Source organism: Channa argus, chromosome 5 (assembly GCF_033026475.1).
Source record: "Channa argus isolate prfri chromosome 5, Channa argus male v1.0, whole genome shotgun sequence".
NCBI classification, from domain to species: Eukaryota; Metazoa; Chordata; class Actinopteri; order Anabantiformes; family Channidae; genus Channa; species Channa argus.
In genome coordinates, this window is record NC_090201.1 from 16,784,312 (window position 1) to 16,804,692 (window position 20,381).

A 20,381-nucleotide genomic window follows, 5' to 3' on the forward strand; every position below is an offset into this window, starting at 1 on the left:
ATACCCATCAATATAAAGTGTAGGCTTTAAGACCCATTTTTAAATAAAGCAATCATCCAGTGAAGCTTTTTGATTCCACTCAACAACAAAGAGAGATCTCACCTTTTTATTACATATTTCAATCAATAACAGTACAATTTAGTACAGTATCTATCTTGCATCCAGCTCACCGTGGAACACCAACAGACTGAAATGAAATACAAAAAGTGAAAAGGTACATAAGGGTGCAGAGCTCTATATTATTCATGAAAAGAGAAAAGGGAATCCATCTTAGTTGAATTGCATTTTCACTTGTGGCCACACACAAATACATCACATTTATTGTACATCATTGCAGAAAAAAGAAAAGTGAAAATATGTCACAACGTTAAGAAAAGTGCTTCTGTATACAGTGAAATGTCATTCAGATGCTCCGATTTTCAATTTAAGACCAAGAAAAAAAAATGTACAAAAGTTTTAATATGGACAGTATGTGAGGACATTTTTGTTCCATTGAGTGTAAGGATTTAAAGGAGAGAAAAGGACATGTCAAGGATAGAATCCTTAGAATGATTGTTATAATTATTACAAAAATGTTGGCATCAATAGAACTGGTAAGCATAAATTACAAGTGTGAAATCAATATTAGGTATTCTCCATTCTTGCTGACTCTGGTGCATAGCATTACCAGTATTAGTACATGATGTAAGCAGAGTTTCAGCTAAAATAAAAAATAAAAATATTGTCTTCTATTACGTTCAATCAATAGGTTAACACTCCTTTTCAGAAACAAAAGAAAATCTAGGATTGTTTGCACCACTGAAAGCAAGTCTACAGCATGCACATCTAAATTAACTCATGGCAGACAAAATTAAATGTCTTAACTTAAAACATCAGACCATTATTTTCAGACATTGATTTGTACATTTCATTCACAGAGTTGCAACTGCAGTCCCAAGCAAAGGAAGTGTCTATTTAGTCAGGTGAGGTGTTTCACTCAAAGTGGATAATAAACACAGTCCCACCCACCCCCCACCCCAGCCATATAATAAAATCCAGCCATGCCCCAATTATTTCAGCACCTTAACTTGCTACCCCCCACCCTTTCCCACCCCAGGTCAAAGGCATGTACAAGTATTAGGGGGGGGTTAACTGGATAAGGTACTCGCAATAACTCCTTTTGTACTTTAATGAGCATTCCTAATTTATAGCATGTGCTTGGTTAGTTAACATAGTATTAGTTGAGAGGCAAAGCTTCTTCATGTGCAAAAGGCTGTGATGAAAAAACAAAAAAAAAAAAAAAACAGCTAGTATATAAATACATCATGGACATTTTGAAAGCTGCTTGTGTAATATGATCCAAGCTTTTACTTCTGCATGTTTTCTCTCATCCGTCTTATATGATTTAACTGGATTAGACAAACTGTATTTCAAACATATTTAAAACCTATAAAGAAATGACAAAAAAAAAAAAAGCCATCGAAGAATAACAAACCATTGGAAAAAAAAAAAAAAGTTAAATAATTTGTACAATTACACTCCAACATTTGCTTTCAAGACGCACACATTTGCATGGGATGATAGTGTTGTTTTGTCTTTCAAGGTAACATAAAATGGTCCAAGAAGGAATGCACAAGTTTCTGATTTGATACCACAGGAGATCCTTTCTTAACTAGGTGATAAACAATTGTGCTCTTCTGTGTGTAGGAAAGGCATTGGTTTCCCTTCGTTTTTGTGGTGTCCAAGTCAGTTTAAACAGTGTTGAAGAAGATGCTGTGAACATTCTGAAGTTGTAATGGTCTTCCAGTCAACTTTGGAGTTAAAAGAACATCTGGGAAACAGAGAAAAATGAAATTTAGAAATAAGCTAATATATGTTATTTAATTACACTGTCAAGTGTAATTTTAAGACCTAATGTGAAGGGCTAAGAGAAAGCTAAGCACTCACACGCAAGAATCCAGGAGCATGCTTGTGTTCATTTTATGTGCATTACTAACCAACTGGAGAGTAAGCTTGCAGTTTTAAATCCATCTAATATTTCTCTTAAAATTCACGGTAATAAATATTGTTAATGCATTTAAACCTGAACTCACTGTTACAGTGAGATAATTCTTTCAGCAATTTATACAGCAGCTATCACTGCAGCGATAAACTTGATCTGCTTAAACATAACTGTTATCCAATCAATGCTGACTAAATAGGTAAAACTGTCCATTTGAGGTTTAATACAGCAGATGCACATTCACCACATAATGTCATTTACCCATGTGCTTGTTTAAGGGTGGGCAATACATCAAATATATGCGACGTATCATGGCTTGTCTTTGTGGGAGTAGTAAATTACTATATATCGCAATCATTAATTTTTCAAGCCGCTGACATAAGATTTGCTCAAAAAGAACATGTCATATAAAATGTCGTAATGTAAGGACATTTTACTTAGGAGCCCCTAAGTGAGTCCAAAGTCATCAGAATCAAACTGAAAATGAAAGTAGAACAAATAGCAGATCTCCTCCCAACGCAACATCAGGTTTTACATGGAATAGCTTTTGGTAAAAATGTAGGAAATTATGAAAATAAAACACCTTCACGCTTCAATTCCAGATCTTCAGAAAACTGTCCCAGGATCCCGTTGCAACTGCCATACCATCATCAGTAACACCCAGGCAGCTAACACGGTTGTCATGTCCAGCCAATACGCCTAGGAAAGAAGAACAATGGAACTTCACAGCAAAAAACAAGCATAGGATCAAGAAAACAACCTTTGCCAAATTTGATGTGTAATTAAAATCTAATCTCAAAATACCATTGTACCATAAAGGAAAAACTTTTGAAATCATGCTTTTATTACTAACCAGCACGGTCAGCTTTTAATGTGTCCCACACATTACAGTTGAAGTCATCATATCCCGCCAGAAGAAGACGGCCACTCTTTGAGAATGCAACAGAGGTGATGCCACATATGATATTGTCATGAGAGTAGATCATTAATTCCTGATCAGCACGCAGATCAAATAGCCTGCAGGTGGCATCATCAGAGCCCGTGGCAAAGGCATTGCCATTAGGGAAGAACTAAAAATTACAAGAGAGACATGCAATAAATACACTAAACAGAAAGTACATCTACACTCAGTCTGCTGTTTGTTTAGTGCAGTAAGCTAAACAGTCTTGCAATAAAGCTTCCCTTAATCAAATTTATGTCAAACATTAGGTTTAGTTAGGTTTACCTTTTATATAAACCACCTAGTGTATGTAAATTCTTTTAAGAAAACAAAACAAAATTTCAGGAAACAAAGTTGTGCAATTAAGTACAGTTTTGAATTATGTAAACAACTTACACAAATGGCATTGATGTCAGACTCATGACCAGTAAATGTCTGTCTGCACATGCCCTCTCGAATATCCCAGAGTTTAGCAGATGCATCACAAGCACCAGAGACGAATAACCGGGAGTCAGGAGCCAATGACAGGCTCATGACATCACCTGTGTGTCCAGCAAATGTGGTTGTTTGCTGACCAGTCTCAATGTCCCAAAGCGCACTATAAAATAAAATGTGTGATTACGATAGTCGTTTGCCATTTCTCCAACTCAGTTTTTGCACAAAAATATTTTCTTTAAAAACTCAATGGAACTATAGGTGAATATATGCAATCCTTATTCTTACCAAGTGGTATCTCCAGAACTTGTAACAATCTGGTTGTCATCAAGAAAGCGACAACAGGAAAGGTATCCTAATATTCAAATAATCAAAAATTGAATTTTATGTCGGATAAATAACTGTACTTAACAGTGAATAATATAAAAGCCCTTTGCTATTTACTTTACTAAAGGCTTCAATGATCAGGTTTAAGCAATGATGCGAAAGCTTAAAACATTTAAACAAGAGTACAGCTCATGTACCTGTATGTCCAGCAAGCTCACGGCTCACACGTACATTCCCCTCACGTGTTTTTAGGTTGTAAATGGAGCAAATGTTGTCCAAGCCACCACATGCCACATAATTTCCTGAAGGTGCATATGCACAAGTCATGACCCAAGAGGATCGAAGTGGAATGGCATGAACCTAGAACAAATGGTGACAGTACACACAGTAAATGTTTTTCCTTAAAATATATCGACTATATGCCAATGTGACTTGGGGCCTTAAGTTTGTATTCGTTTTTTTTTTTTTGTATTTTGTACATTTATATGAATATGCAGCAGCTATAACATCTGACATACGTTTATATGCAAGTCTAAATTGCTGCTCTTATTGATTTAGTTCCTATTAGATGACACAAACTGGCATTGGCAGATACAACTACTAGTACATTAATTCCGGCTAAATAAACATTACTTACCTTATTTGTAGTATAGCTGTCCCAAATAATGAGTTTGCCATCTTGAGAGGCACTGACCAAGAGCCTATAAAAAACAGGCAAGCAATATAACCACCACAACAATTAGGTTGTTACACATCTATTTTTATCTTGAATCTTAAGCCAAAAACTAAGGAAAAAGCCTGCAGATACAAATGCCTGCCAAACTACTGAAAAACACAATGTTTTATGACATGAACTGCATCAATTCTACAACTATTATGTTTAGGTTGTAGTTTACCTAGAATCTGTTCCCCAATGCATGGCATAGATTTTAGCCAAATGACCCCGCAGCGTTCGTCTTGTACGCATCTGGATTCGGCCGACGGGGTCAATATTAGCTGTGATCTAAAACAAATAAGTACTCTGATTAATTTCAGACCAAATGATTTTCAACGTAGGAGAAAGACGACAATATTAAATGTTACCTGTGATAGCGTGGCATCTGCGCATGCTTTCCTGGCATCCTATTAAAAAACAATTAATTCAATAAGACAGAATTCCACTTTTGTTGTACAGCCAAATTGTAAATTGCATTTTTCAGCACATTTATTTATTTACACAAATTTACAGACAATGAGGAACTGTTTGTTACTCACTCTGATCTGATTTTTGAGTTGCTCTGCCTCTTGGCGTAACTGGTCGAGTTCACTCATTTTATTTTGCTTTTTCAATTACCTTACTCCAGCTATGGTGGCACTTTTTGATCTAAAACAAAAAAGCATAAAGAAAAACACTTTAATTGACAAAAACCTTAAAAATTGTAAATTCAAGGTCATTATTTCAACCATAAGCAAAGTGGGTCTGAAACTACCTTGCACAAACCCAATTTCTCGAGGGGATTTTAAGTATTTATATAGTCTGCCAACAATTACTTTTTAATCAATTAAATTGTTTACAAACAAGTGACGTAATGTCAAGTTAATGGTTCAACCTTTCTTATCCACGTCAATGTCACTAAAATAATCCCAAAGAACAATTTAGATTGCCAGGCAAATCTTATTAGCTGTGTCTTTATAATGATCCGAAAAGCAGTCATTATCCTGTTGACCTTAATCCTTGGGATATTTAGAATTTTGGCCAAGTGATAAGCCACTTATATCAATACAGATTTTTTTTTTAGGCATCTATTGAAAATCATTACAAAACCTCAAGTCATAAACTGAACAGTATGGTTATAATAGTTAAACTACATCAAATTTTATTCATCAAACCAAATTAACACCGTTTAAGTCCATTTTTATTATGAACAATGACAGTAGTTTGAACACCATCACTGGTTGATTAATGTTATCCTGGAAAATGGACCCTGTTCTCATGTCTAATTAATTATTCATGTATGTCAAACAAGCATATGTGTAAAGGTAAAATGGTACAACTGTATTTTCTTATTTATTTATTTTTTAAAGATAGATAGCTATCACAAACCTCTGTGTAACTGACTAAAAATCAAATATTGAGTATTCAGACAAGTTGTATAATTTGAAGCTGGGATTTTCTACGGTAAGAAAATGTTAAGAGCTAATCCTCCTTCTAAAAAGTAAGTAACTAAAAATATTTTATAAAAAGTTGCAAGTTTCCAACCCAGAAACAGCTTTTAAGTTCATAATCCCTTGCATCACATAAAATATAGCACCTCCAATGGGAAATTCAGGAACTCCCTTTAAAAATAAATAACACATTTACACAATAGAGCTTTACGAAAGCACTTTACCGGTACCATTTTGACACACCATGCCTTCCAAGTTACCTTACCTGGTGTGTTTGGGACAGAAGGCCTATGTTAGTGGAGCTTTCAAGAGAAGAAGAAAATCTTGTCTAGCTGACTATATCATCCCTTAGGGCCTGTGATTGGTTGACATTTTATAAACACAGGTTATCCTCTTACACTAATTAATCGTATAACAAACATAACATGGAATATAATAATTGTGCAGTATCATTAAGTGACAGCAGAATGGCATTCTTACCTTGAAAGGTGATACCATTTTATAAACCTTAAAAAAAATAAACTTAAATTTGTTTTTCTATAATTTATTTTGACATAATTAAGTTTACCACTGATTAAATTAAACATTAATTTATCTAATACATGTATATTTTGTCGAACAGAGAAAAAGATCGACATCTATAGAACGTTTTACTTTGGTTAAATTCGAAGGTATTCTCTAAACTTCCAGTTTATTGGGTAGATCTAACTAAATACTATTGTCCTGCAATAAATACTTCTTTATGAAGGTGATAATTTTTAGTTTTTGTTGAAATTGTCTTAAAGAGGTGTTTATTCAACACTATAGTCATTTTGGAAGATGCAGTTTGTAGTGCAGATTTATTGCAGGACTGTTGTATCACAGTTAAGTTTTGTTGTGCAGATATACCATACAAAATACTTGTATCTACATTGAATGCACTAGTTCTTACTTAGCTTAAAGTTTGATTTTGCATAAATCAAATTGGGCATGTGAGTTAAATCTGACAGGTTTCCACATTGATCTCTCTGAATAATTAATTTAAAAATGCTCTTCAGTGATTTTAAATGTACACTCATTTATTCTCAAATGATTGCAAAAAGCAATTCCATTTCAAGCTTGACTTTTTTTACATAAAGACATAAAACAATTATGTTGCATCCAAAAGTATGAGATTCCATAGATGATTTAAAGATCTGAGTTTTAAATGTTCCAGCTTTAAAAATAATTATTGGATGCTTACAGTAAGGGAGTTCCTGTCTCTCATCACTTCTCCTTTCTAAGCGCCTGATCATGGTCAGCTGACTGCATGATAAACAATGAGCAGTGGCAGACTGCCTGCAGTTCTAGCTCACTAACTGTTCTTAGACCTCTTAGGGATGGTCTATGTCTGCAACTTTTAAAAAAAGTCACCTACATTTCCACCTAAAATTTTAAAACTATGCATCTTTCTCTCTCTGCAGTAGGCAATATGCTCTCAAAAGACAAGTCAGCTTATCTGAACTCTTAAATTATGATAACATAAGTTTCACAGGTCTAAAGCGGAAACATGGGGAAAGCCATAACCAGCACTATCACTGAGCAACTCCATAATCCTAAACGCTAAAATCCACAGTCAATGAGTCTCTAATCCTGTCCATGGTCACCAACAAACAGCTGGCAAAGCCAGCCTAGTCATTAGATCCGTGTTTTCCCAATCATAAAAGGATGAGCTTAATCTTATTTCGTTACACAACATGCTTAAAGCAAGTGCCTGGATTTTCACACTCCAAGTGAAATTACAAGCCACATAATCTCTCTTCTAGTGTGACTAGATACTGTACAATAATTCCCCTTCCTGTGTTAAACTACAGTGAGGTTTCATTTACAAAGAATTACAGTATACATAAACAAAATTACATACACTGACAAGCACACACATTACCAAATGTATATATCTGCATAAATTCAGACAACAATGTATGTGGTATACGGATAGCTGACTTGTGATTGTGTGCAGTACTGTGATTTGCCTTCCAGAGTAGGATAGTTTGCATTGTATTTGAATGGACTGTCAGCTAGCTGTTTTGGTCAAATTTGTTTAGAAGGTTGGTCTCCAAAGGCTCTACACTTTTTTCTGGAGAACAATTGTCTCAGTTCCGTCCCACAAAATAGCTAGATGTTACGGATAAGCCTCTCAGTACAGTACTAATCAAATGTATAGGTTTATTTAATTCCGCAGATATTAAAGATAATGTGAATTGCACTGATGGAAATCTGAAAAGATCCAGCTAAACGCCATCTTGCAGAATGCTGCCCGCTAGTTAGCTTGCTAACAGGTCTGACAGTGTAGGCCTGCAGCCAGAGCAAAGCCAGGTTTCAAGAAATCTGTGTAGCCAGTCACTTCTTTAGTTAAAGTTTTACTTTATTCAATAACGTACCAAAATTAATTTAATGTAACAATATAGCTATAATCATCTAATGTAACTACAGCCACTTTAACACAAACTCTAGTACTCTTCCGCAATTACGTGGAGTGCTATGTAGTTAGCTTTCAAGCAAACAGTGGGTAAACCTTGAATCTCGCCGGTTGCTTGGCCTCCAGAAATCCACTTACTTACACACTAACAATCTCGTTAAACCCAGCAGTGCCTAGTTGATTTAATTGCCGTTCATATGTATATTTATTGGGTTTCTTAGTCTTTAAGTGGTCGGGCGGAGATGGCCTGTTTGACTACAGTAACAAATGTAAAGAAAAAGTGTTTTGTATTTTTTATTTTAATAAAGTAGATGACCATCTATCATCCATGCTGTGTAACTGCAATTTGTGATAAATACCTAGCTAATGTTACTAACTTAAGGTAAAGGCGTTGCACCGGTGTTGCCGTTTCGGTGCAGGGACACAAGCAGCATGCTAACTTATTAGTCGGGCTAGTTTAAAAAAAAAAAAAAAGACGAGAAGGTGTTAATCCGGCTAAAATAACTCACATTACCAACATACAAAAACTGTATATTTAGTGTTCAATTTAAAAATTCAGAATTGCTGTTGACTGATCAGCCATCATAAAATAACTAATGCTTGTTGCGGTTAATTTGTTTACGGGACGTTTATTGTTACAGCCCAGCCCAGTGTATCATCATCATAAAGCAACATCTTTAAATATAACATTAAGTTAACATTTCAAGTACACAGCTATTTAATATTGATACCGAAAAGCCTCAAATTGCTAGGACTATCGCAGCTGTTAGATTCAGTATTTTCTGGCTGTTTACTACCTAGTACTTTAAGTGTTTTATTTTAGGCCAGGAAGCACCTCCGCTGGCCCATCGCTGACAACCATGGCCAACATTCACGATACTTCAACGCCAGCCAGCTGCTCTTACTAGCATTAACAGTTGATAATATATCTAATTTGACATGATACGTAAGCCAGTTATGTTAAAATAGGCTTTGTAGCAATCTGCTTATCCGCCGTTAATACTGAGCGCCAAGATCCACTGCTGCAGACACTGTAGTAGGCAGTCACTCGTATTCGCTTATGATAAAACAGCAAACTGAGCGTTAGCTAACCGCAGCTAACTAACGCTAAATGGCTACGAAGCTAACTAACGCTACCCCACCCCCGGGCGGTTAAATTTCGTCACAATTCATCAGGTAATGGCATTTACAGTTACTGCGAAAGATACAAAAGCACAATGATTATAGCTTTATATCATCTTACCTGATTCAATTTGCGCTTGTTTTTGCGTTTTGGCATTGACTGGAAAACAAGTCGCCGTATACCTCCGATCCACGCATCAACGAAATGCACAACGCTAGCTTACTAACTAGCTAGCTAGCTAGCGTTAGTTTTCCGAGTAGCACCGTTCCCGAACGAAGAATACAGCTAGGGAGCTTGACAACCTCAGTCAACCAACCAAAGAGAGGAGGGGGGGTGTGTGTGGTGGTGGTGAGGGGGGGGGGGGGGATCACACCCACTAGCCTTGTACTGGAGACACTGCCCAGGCAGACAAAAAGCCTAATCGTTCAAGTCACTACCTCATTCAATAAGACAGCCTACTGTCTTCCTTTTGCCAAGCTTAACACCTGCCCTTTCTGTAGTAACACTGTCGGTCAGCCATCGAACGACGAGATGGGCGCGGTAACCCTGCAATCAGCGCTGGGAAACCCCACGCTGCAGCAGCGTTGGGAGGAGAACCTTCGATTGGCGTTTCCTCTAGAGATGGTGATGTTACGGCGCTTTAGGTCACTTTCTCGGGTGCTAAATACGTATCATTTAGATTACAACGGATTACAACGCCAGAGGACGGTGGTGTAAATTCGTGCTTAATTCAAGAACAGTGTTAAAAGGCTTCTCTGTCAGCAATGCCCTTAATGGTATTCAAGTAGGAAGTGGTATCGTATTAATGTTATTTGACCAGGGGTCTCTGGTAGACTAATAACAGTGTCACTAACGTATGTCCATAGTGCGCTTATGGATTTTAATGTGTGCTTCTAGAGGATTATAAATAGCAGAATTGGGTACTTTTACTTCCAAGTCCTCAAGTACCCTGCCACTTATGCATCGTTAATTATTAGCCCATTAGTGGTAGAGAAGGGAGCTGGGGAATAAATGAATTCCCCCTAATGTAAACAAAACTATATATATATATATATATATATATAAAAAACTATGTGCAACACAGTAACTTCTTTCCATGATTCACAATTGTCCTAGTGTGTGTCAAAACAATTATCAGATGCCCATGTGAACATTGAACAAGGCTTTGCTCACTGTGAACATTTACCTTAGTAATACAGATGCTGCTTATAAAACCAACTATTACCCCTCAAAATCTGAACACAATAAGGAGTTGACCCTCAATATTACTCTTGCAAAGCTACACATTTTTAAAAGACATTTCCCTCTCTTTGTTGCTTTCGGAAGTTTAGAGAGTACATATTATTATTTAATGATTTACTCTCCTAATATCTCCAATCAATCAATTAAGTATATTCATTGACAAATCATTAGATAGTTTTTGATAATATTTCATTTTCCTTTGACAAATTGTCATTTAAAAGAAGGTTTCACTGTGGACTCAACATTTCCTGATTTTCTAAAAACTAATTTAAAAAACAAACAAAAATAAAAACAAAAATGAGAAAATCAATCACATCACCAATAATAAAAATAATAATAACTAATAATAATCAGTGCTTACTTACAGTCCTTCAGAAGATTGTTAAATTTACCCCCACCTTCAGTAGAACAATAAAATATTGCTGACACTTTCACACGTGAGTAATAATAAGACAATGGTATAATCTTAAATAGTATAAAGGTTGCCGTGGATATTTTTGGTACGCTTAATATTTTAGAACATTTGACTTATTAAACTGAAATATTTTTCCTTAAGTACAATTTGTGTAGGACTTTTCACAATTGTAGTAGTATTTGTCCCCTATAACCATATACCTGATGTACCTTTCACCACTTAGCTCAGTATGCCCTAGATATCAAATGATATGATACTTATGTTGTTTTACTCTGACTCAATTGTTCACATTATTTCCCCAGAGTTAACTCAATTTTACAGGCCCCTCAAGTCTTCTCTGAGGAAAGGCGTTAACTGCTACCTACTGATCCTGATACCTCATCTTCACTGTTACCTCTTCAACAGCTCCCTTTCCCTGTTGTCCCTCTGTCTCAGCAGGATGGTTCTGTCCCTCTTTCCCCCCTCCTTTCTGCTTGTTTATGTCTTTTAGACCTGTTGCAGATTGAATGGTGGTGATGCTAATGCACAAAAAATGTTATATAAGTGCAGAAATCATGTTTTCTTGTTTAGCATTCTGAAGCATCCACTGAATACTAGTGAAAACAGAAATTTCACATTGGCATGTAAATGAATTTTATGCAAAAGCAGGAGGAAAAAAGTCCCTGCATTGGCTTATGTGATCATAGACAATACACAAGTTCTAATGCACACACATGCAAATAGCCACCCAAACATCACTGGCAGGGCAAACCTAGCACTCTTTCTTTCATTTTTAAAGTCTTCCATTTATCAGTCAAACTGTCTTTGAACAAAATGTATTCTTTCATCTACAAGTGTGATTTAAACGTCTATCTTCTGCTACAGCTAACTCTGCCTTGATGAGGTCAACTTAATACGTTGTTCAAAATAAATACAGTCTCTTTCCAGGCATATGGTGCAAAGAGATTTATTGCTCTTCGGCTAACAAATGTAAAATACTTGATGTTCCCATTGCAACATTGGAAATAACTTCTTGCAGTTAAGTGCCTCCTTATTTGGCAGTCTGCTTCCAGGAGAGTCACTGGGGGCTGCAAAACCACCTGCTAATGGCTCGCAGTAAGCTAATTGCAGCTCCCATAAGTGGATCATGTGATTTTCAGATCACAGAAAATGCTTTAATAACAGTGTGACATATAAATTAATTATAAGTTTACCATTCCAGTATTCCTCTGCCTTTTCACATTAATTTGTTGAGATCAGTGTCCAGATATTCCTCATCCACAATTAGAAAATCCATCCTCTAAGTACCATAAAAGGTTTTGAAACAGGCTGTTCTAAACTCTGGGGAAAGGGCAATGCAAGTGTAGAAATGATGAAACTAAGACGTCTTCCCATTCTACAGTCACTGTTGTCACAGTGCTTGTCCTTAGCGGTGTTTGTACTACCAGAAATATGGTGAGTATATTATGACAAATGAAAGTTACTTTGTGTATAAAGTTATTTCTAAAAAAGCTAATTAATAATATTTAATTTAGCCTAACCTTCATTTAGCAACCACTTTGCAAGACTGTTTTGGCAGTCAGAATACACAACATTTAATATGTGTCTCTGTATCATGAATTACTACCACGTGCTTAATAACTTTCTAATTTTCTTCCAGGCCAGTAAATTAACACACCAGCAGATCACAGAATATAAGGGAGTTTTCGAGATGTTTGATGAAGAGGGAAATGGAGATGTGAAGACGCAGGAGCTGGAAAGACTGATGAGTTTAATGGGAATCAATCCTACAAAGAGAGAGCTTAGCCAGATGGCCAAAGATGTGGACAAAAATGGTGAGTATGAGTTCAGACTGCTCATAAACCACAATCTAGGAAAACAATTATACATAGATTTGAAATTATAACACTGGTTATTCTTTTATTGCCTTGGGTTATTTGTCTGATCAATTGATATAATGTTAATTTTTTATTACCCTATGTAGTTTGTAATGGTGGTGTATTTGAGTGTTATTGTAAGCTAGTGTTATTTACACACTCAAGTAACTGCTTTAAAAATGAGTGCCTTTAAGAAATGGTTTGCATGTATTGTGAGCTACACCTGGAGGCAAAGAGGTCAGCAGAAGCTACATCTCTTTAAAGTTCAAGCCAATCCACATCAGTAATTAAAGTGCTAAATTTGGCTTTGTAATTGTAGCCTGGCCACTTACATTCCAGCTAAAGTGCTGGAAGGTAGGTAAAAGGGATGTTTGCCAGTTGTGGATTCTCGAAATACATTCTCGATGTATTTCGAATTACCCTTTGTGATTGATCCATCAGTCCATCAGATTTAAGATTCATAATGCAGATCCTTGTGCACCCTTAGTAATATCTTCCAAAATGCATAATATAAATCCATAACATTTTCTATTGCTGCAGTTTTCTGTTTTTATATCCACATTCATCACTAGGTGGCAATGTTTTATTGTGTCTGACCTGTGCCTAGTGAGTTGTACACATATACACACAGCAACAGCTGGACATTGCTACATTTGACAAATGTAGCCTATTGAAGTTAATTCTAGTATCCTAGAATTAAACTGTTGGAAACAATTCCATGACCAGTTTAGGACCGGGGGGTATGTTCATTCAGTTTATTTCAGTTTTTTTACTGACATGTTTTGCTGTTGGTTCTTTTGCAATTTAAATTCCCATTTTTTTTACATTTTATATTTTACATATCATATCCAAAAAATATGTTCCAATCTATCACAGGGAAAAAGAATTACAGAATTCCGCAAATCAATTTAAAGTTGAGTTTAAATTAAGTATAAGTATATTGTGTCAAATCAAGTACAATTTTACATAACTAACAAAGTATAGTCATAGGTATTTTGTGCCATTTACTTTCATGTTTCCTATATCAACTTAACCTCAACTGTCCACTTTGCTTTTCTCTCTGAACTAATGAGTCACAAGGAATTCAACCAGAGATTTATTGCAATTTTAAAATTCTTTGTCTAAATTGTGATAAATACCAAATCACAGACAGATTTCCAAAAAGCTTAAAAATGTCTCATCAAAATTTACCCAGTGTAAGAATTGGATTATTTATTCCATTTAAAGGTCAAATGTTGCTTTTGTTTTATTGCATATACAACTGAACATGGTCTGTAATGTATTGTTTCTTTGATGATAGAGGTATGTATCTTTTCATATTTGTCCACTGGTCTGACCCACTAACAATCTGAAGATGATTCTGTTTGTGAGATTTCAGGTAAAGGCGTATTTAACTGTGACAGCTTCCTGGGTCTGATGGCACTGTACCATGAAAGGACCAAAAACCAGGATGCTGAACTCAGAGCTGCTTTTAAAGTTTTTGATAAAGAGGCCAAGGGATATATTGACTGGAATACACTCAAGTGAGAATAACATTTGTATTTAAAAAACAAGGGATTTATTTGTCCAGTTTGTTGTGGACATTACAAACTGAACTATACAGGACCTATAAATGCTTGACAAGTAATGTCTTATTTTGTTCCCAAATTAAATAATAACGTGACATTAAGTTTGTTCATTAGGTTTTAATTGTTTAATTTTCAGGTATGTACTGACGAATGCAGGAGAACCACTTAATGAGATTGAGGCAGAGGAGATGATGAAGGAGGCAGATAAAGACAGAGATGGAACCATTGATTATGAAGGTATATTCACATTTTGTAAAGTGTAATAAAACCACTTTATTGTATAAAAGCTATATATGTGTGTGTATGCATGTATAGAGAGAGATAGAAATGTTTATATTAAGAAAAATCTTTAACAAAATTAATCTGTTATGTTTTAACAAATGCATTGATTTAATATTATTGAAGAACAAAATGTTGAATAAATATTGCAGAATCCATTATAATTTGTAATTTTTTGTGCAAACTACCCTTGTATGTTAAAACGTTTTGTTAGATGTAAATAATTAAGATGAGAAGATGATAATTATCTTACTATCATTGTTATTATTTTATCTCTTTCAGAATTTGTGGCAATGATGACTGGAAACTTGTTTAAAATGAGCTGAAGACTCAGTGAAATAAACAACTCTCACTTTCAACCTTGTGGATACTCTGCTGTAGTTGTGTACTCACTGTATGTTTCTGTATGTAATGACACATGATTATAAACTAATTTTGTTCGTGTTTAGTGTGCATATCACACGCCTCAGTGTTTTGAGAAAAACTGTAGGATAATTCACATAAAACTAAACTAAAAATATATTTTAAACTAATTAGTAATTATTTTGCTGTTTGGGTGTTTCTGATTGAATTCAGGTCACTGGGGGTTATAGAAGAGAAATCACAGGGTTAATTTCCTCAGATCTGCCACCCGGATGCAGTTATTCACATAGGTCTGACAGCATCTGGTTTGCAGAACCATTAAATCCCATTCTCATCCCTGCAAAGCCAAACAGACAGCATTGGGAGCCAATCAAATCGATCATCTTGAAGCCATTAGACCAATTGCAGGGTGAAGGGGGAGGGAGCTTGCCGCACTGATCTCTGTTTGCAGCATCCATAGAGCAGTTCTGCTGTGTGATATACAAGAAACGGCAAGACAGAGGAAGTAGGTCCAATTGGAGAACAAAACAGGAATCTCCTAGAAGCTGCCAGGGAAGGGTTACTTTGGTGTGTGCAGTCCATAATCTGGGAAAATGGCTGTTTTATCAACATAAACAGCCTGTGCAGTACCTGCATTGCTAAAGGGGGAAGCGGCAGAGGAGGAGGGGCAGATACTGGAGGAAATGTTGCCTCTTCCAATCAAAGATTCCCTCTCTAGGTAGCCCCAATCTGCTACAGCGCACCTCTGAACCCATAAGTGTTATATGTTAAGGTATGTATGTAACACTAATCTGAGAAGACACATGCAACAAGACGTGGTCATGTTCCCAGGATTAGTAGCTCAGCTGTTAGGACGGGACAGCTGAGATACAATGCATCTTGATTAAAAATAACACCTTATATATTAATAACACATAGCAGTAAGACTGACTTATGCAAAGATAGCTACAGGAAATGTTGTGTGCTCTGTCTCTCCGTCTGTTGCAGTGCAGGGATTTGTAACTGGACAACGGCAATGACTAAATCCAGCCTTTGCTTCTCATTGGTAGTTTGCTTTGGCTGCACATGTTCCTCATTAAGAGCACAAGGAGACAGGATGCACTAAGGAGAGAGGAATGGATGACATGTCCATTTTCACTGCTTTAAAAAAAGTCTATTCTGGATTTCGTGGTTATTTTAAAAGCATATTTGTGTTTTAAAACTCATCATATACTGTAGGTAAATCTTTAGGATTCATTGCTCCTCATGCTAACAGGATGTGTACAATAGTATGTGTGTGGTTGGGAGGTACATGCACCGAGTAGGATGCAGTGGATATTTATGGAACCTCTGTGTGTGGAAGTGTGTGTGCCATGTGTGTGGGTGTAAATTTTCTTTTGACGTTTAAACATCACTGCCAACACATTTCCTCACTGTGTATTTTACAGTTTGAGTGGTTAGTATTCCTCTGTATTCTATCAGGTTTCTTATACCACTTTCCTCCTGTGCCTTGCTAACCACATCCTGCCCAAAACACCTACCACAACCCTGCTAGCGCCAGGGTTTGGATGAAATTAAGAATGGGGTGTGACAAACTGAAATGTTAGATTTTTTTTTTTTTGGCAAAGAGTTAAACTAATCATCAAAACTTTGAAACAAAATAGAAATTACATTATAGCATTATTTTCTGCAGTTAAAGAGTAATCTTACAGCAGTGAAACTTCATTTCATGCATCCAATTAAAGTTAAAAAATGAGCTAAATAGCTTTTTCATAATCACATATTTATTATTTTTGTGCTAATTCTAGGTTTTAATCCCCAGATTATATGACCACTCCATCATCATCAGATTCCATACCAGAGTGTGGACACCTGTGTCAACGATGAGACGCACTAGAGACTGAGCGAGAAAACAACTAAACTGATTCAAACATTGTTCAGTTGAACCAGTTACCCCTGACCATGGCTGTAACTGCAGCTCAAACATTTACAAGTTTTATCTCCACAACTGCCACAACCACAACAATCCCCTTCCTCTCAACGAGCAGCAGAGACAATATCACCTCAAGAACCACATTAATGACTGTTACTATAACAACAAATGAGACTAGCTTCAACTCCACCACATTTCCAGAAGCGGTGATTGAAGGCTCGGGAATGGGAATGGTGCTCATACCCTTTGGTATCATCACTGTCATTGGCTTAGCCGTGGCAATAGTAAGGAAACGTTTAAATATTTTCTCTACACTACCCTTTTTTGTGATTCAGCAAAAAGTTATTTTCTCTCAGTATTATGTTTAAATTCTTCTGAATTTGTCTTAACACAGAATTTAATTTTACACACCACATCATTTAGGTTGGACAGGTTACTTAATAACATAAATGCTTGTCTTTCTCTAAACTAGATGCTGTATATTCGAAAACGGAAGCGGTAAGTTATGAAGATTTTATTTGCTCATTCAACATCTAGGCAAGGCTGGATTAACATTGTTTGCAAATTTGATTATTTGTGAAAAAGAAATGACCACTACTAAAATACTGAATAACGTCAACTACATTTGTGGCTGGGTCTTGTAGATAAGTCGGTGCCAAATTCTAGTTTAAAAATCTTTATTGTTTTAGCTTTAGTGTGTCAACATGGTATCTAAAAAACAAATGCACGTGAATTATCATTGATATACAAACACATTGTTGACGGGTAGTCCATTATATTGGTAGGAGTTATTTAGCCACTGCAACTGGGGGTATTTTCTTTTTCCTTAGCTGGCAAGTGGTCCTTATTTCTAATGGCTTGCCACACAGGTTGGAGAAGCTGAGGCACCAGCTCATGCCCATGTACAACTTTGACCCGGCTGAAGAACAAGATGACCTGCTGGAACAGGAACTACTGGATCATGGCCGGGAAGGCAACGTCACAGGGCCCAATGCCAAGGTAATCGGGAAAGTGTTTGGTGGAACTTCAGTTTTTTTTCTATCCTCATACCAAAGTATAAATTTGTGTATAAAATTGTATCTAAAAAAGTGCATGTTGTGTGTTTTTGCAAAATTAAGTTTGCTATAAATTTGACACATTACTCAATTTTTCTCAAACAGTATTAAAATATATACATGTTATATTGTGGGAAACTGATTAAGTAAACAGTACTGTCAACATTTCTCTTAGTCCTTATAAGTTCTTTTTGTACCCTTCAAAATTGATCTTTTATCCTATTTTCCTTAAAGTTTTGACAAGGGCATTACAGTAAAAGGCAAGCATGGTAAAGTATCACCTTTGTCTTTTGACCCATCTGTATAAACCTTTTTCCCCACAGTTTTCATTATTTTAGTATCTCAAACAAAATCTTAGAACAAATAACCACACTTTTTACATTCATTCATCTTTGTCAAAGTAAAGGTTTGCAGAGGACACATACCAGCACACTGAAAGGCTTTACCTTTGAAACTGCAACATCCGTCGTAACTTTTCCATCCTTTCCTTTGTGCTCCTGTGGTGTAATACTCTCATGTCCAATATTCCCATAGGCCAGATGTATAAACAGTACCCTATTTTGTGTTATTTTTCACAAATCTAATACTATACCATCACATCTAGGAGACTCTCAGAAGCAAAGAACAATGTGAAGTAATCCTTCCTTCCTCACACCAAAAACACAAGAAACACTCAATCACTTCTGCCCCACTTCGCGTGTTGATGACTTAACCAAATCCCTTAAAACTGAACAAACTCTGATTAAAAACTCTGTTTTTAAAAACACATCATGAACACTATAACAGTTGATTTTTTTCAATGTAGCCAAAACCCATCATCCTTGGTATATTAAAGTGTATTTATAATTTGTATCTAAGGGCCATGACACACCGACCTGATGTCAGGCCACTGGTGATTGTCGGCTGCCCTAGATTTTGCGGTGTGTCTTTGTTCTAAAATCGGAGATAATCAAACCAAGTCTTTTTAGATAAAAAAGATTGCACCCAAAAAATTTATCAAAGCATTTTATTAATATTAACATAATGTTTACTAATGTTAAATGATGTATTCTTGTTTAATATATTATTTCAACATGTTCAACACAAATTGTGTGTACTTAATTTGATCAGATGCACAATACTGTATGTGCAAATTCATATTTTTTGACTCTACTAAAAAGGCTGCAAATATAAAGGGTATCCACTTAATGTTTCAAAATTGGAAGATGCAAACCTTACAGTATATTTGATTCTATAACCATTGTGCTTGTAATGCAAGATTTTAAAAAGTTTGAAGATTTATTAATATTACTTATTATATATTGTAGAGGGGGGGCTCTGCCATTCTTTCCCCTATCAGTCTTCACCTTTAAGATTTGAATTATACTTTTCTTAGTGCCTTTTTAAAATATTCTTATCCCCCTGAACATGCAACTTATACACCTAAATTTGCTGTTTTATATATTTGGCCTCTGGTCTTAACAATTTAACTCTCTTTAGTCAATCACCTTTTGATATCTTGAAATATAAATTCAATGGTCCAAGAATTAACAAACACTAGGACGATAACCTCTTATTGGTGTTTCTTACAATTCCATTTTTTTTGTTTCCTGCCTGTCTTGTTGCTTATGTCTTCTGCAGACTCTCACAACCTCCCAGGGGACCACGCAGAGGCCGAGTCGTTTGGTCTTCACAGATGTAGCCAAAGCTCTCAATGCCTAACAGCCCTCTTCCATTAACTGATTACACGGGCAAGGGCATCACTGAAATTTGGAATGTGGCTTAGGATGGCAGAAAAATCAGAAAACTGGACTGTGTTTTGGATTGTTTGTTTCCCCCCTTATTACAGTTGGTGAAATCATTTTCAAAATAGTTTTTAAAAATTGCATGTATGACAAGGGAGCATAACAGAAGGCATCACATTTCATCTTGCACTGTTATTTGCCACAAAAATGCAATGTGATTCACTTTTCCTAAAACGTGTTATTGCTGTTAAAATGTTGGGTATTTTTTGAAGTTCCTCTGAGCTTCAATATCCACTTCCATGTTTGATAAGGGAGAACTTTAAATTTGTGATATAAAATTTTGTGGTCTTGCCTCTCTGACTAGCTTGAACACTGGGTGTACTAACATCCCTAAAAGAACTCTGTCTTCATTTTATTTCTTCGTTATTAATAAATGAAGGATTGTTTCTGTCTGTATACATTAAAACTATTTAAACCTATTGAAAAGTGTTTGGTGTTGTATAGATGTAAAACAAAAGAGAGTTGGTAGCTGTGATATTTTATTGATAAGCGATAAAGAAGCAGAATAACACAAATCAC

The 20,381-nt window shown here is 35.9% G+C and overlaps 2 protein-coding genes across 5 annotated transcripts; one reads left to right on the plus strand and one right to left on the minus strand.

Annotated features, from left to right (window-relative positions):
• Positions 1–92: 92 nt before the first annotated feature.
• gnb1b (guanine nucleotide binding protein (G protein), beta polypeptide 1b) lies at positions 93–9,910 on the minus strand. The gene is made up of 11 exons (XM_067506106.1): positions 9,509–9,910; positions 4,938–5,046; positions 4,767–4,805; positions 4,580–4,686; positions 4,321–4,384; positions 3,881–4,043; positions 3,645–3,711; positions 3,318–3,519; positions 2,835–3,051; positions 2,565–2,680; positions 93–1,810 (listed from the first exon to the last, which is right to left on the minus strand). Exons 2-10 carry the CDS (start codon positions 4,992–4,994, stop codon positions 2,574–2,576), a joined length of 1,023 nt encoding a protein of 340 aa, XP_067362207.1. The 5' UTR covers positions 4,995–5,046; positions 9,509–9,910; the 3' UTR covers positions 93–1,810; positions 2,565–2,573.
• On the plus strand, positions 9,784–20,281 carry si:ch211-161c3.5 (calglandulin). Of its 4 annotated transcripts, none has more exons than XM_067506110.1 (6): positions 9,784–10,012; positions 12,685–12,859; positions 14,280–14,424; positions 14,606–14,706; positions 15,031–15,883; positions 16,899–17,057. In XM_067506110.1, the coding sequence occupies exons 1-5, from the start codon at positions 9,920–9,922 to the stop codon at positions 15,072–15,074; spliced, it is 558 nt and encodes a 185-aa protein (XP_067362211.1). In that variant the 5' UTR covers positions 9,784–9,919; the 3' UTR covers positions 15,075–15,883; positions 16,899–17,057. The 4 variants fall into 4 exon arrangements, with proteins under 4 accessions (XP_067362211.1, XP_067362210.1, XP_067362213.1 ...); XM_067506109.1 differs by having other exon boundaries at positions 16,913–17,057; XM_067506112.1 differs by lacking the exon at positions 9,784–10,012 and adding an exon at positions 10,451–12,479 and having other exon boundaries at positions 16,913–17,057.
• The last annotated feature ends 100 nt before the right edge of the window (positions 20,282–20,381 follow it).

What these genes read in the sequence shown, in the direction of transcription:
- gnb1b (XM_067506106.1), bottom strand. Translation starts at nt 4,994, where the DNA reads ATGAGTGAACTCGACCAGTTACGCCAAGAGGCAGAGCAACTCAAAAAT. An exon ending in AGTTCTGGAGATACCACTTG is followed by an intron (nt 3,520 to 3,644) that starts GTAAGAATAAGG and finishes TTTATTTTATAG; the next exon opens with TGCGCTTTGGGACATTGAGA. An exon ending in ATTAAAAGCTGACCGTGCTG is followed by an intron (nt 2,681 to 2,834) that starts GTTAGTAATAAA and finishes CTTCTTTCCTAG; the next exon opens with GCGTATTGGCTGGACATGAC.
- si:ch211-161c3.5 (XM_067506110.1), top strand. Translation starts at nt 9,920, where the DNA reads ATGGGCGCGGTAACCCTGCAATCAGCGCTGGGAAACCCCACGCTGCAG. An exon ending in TGGCGTTTCCTCTAGAGATG is followed by an intron (nt 10,013 to 12,684) that starts GTGATGTTACGG and finishes ATTTTCTTCCAG; the next exon opens with GCCAGTAAATTAACACACCA. An exon ending in CAAAGATGTGGACAAAAATG is followed by an intron (nt 12,860 to 14,279) that starts GTGAGTATGAGT and finishes GTGAGATTTCAG; the next exon opens with GTAAAGGCGTATTTAACTGT.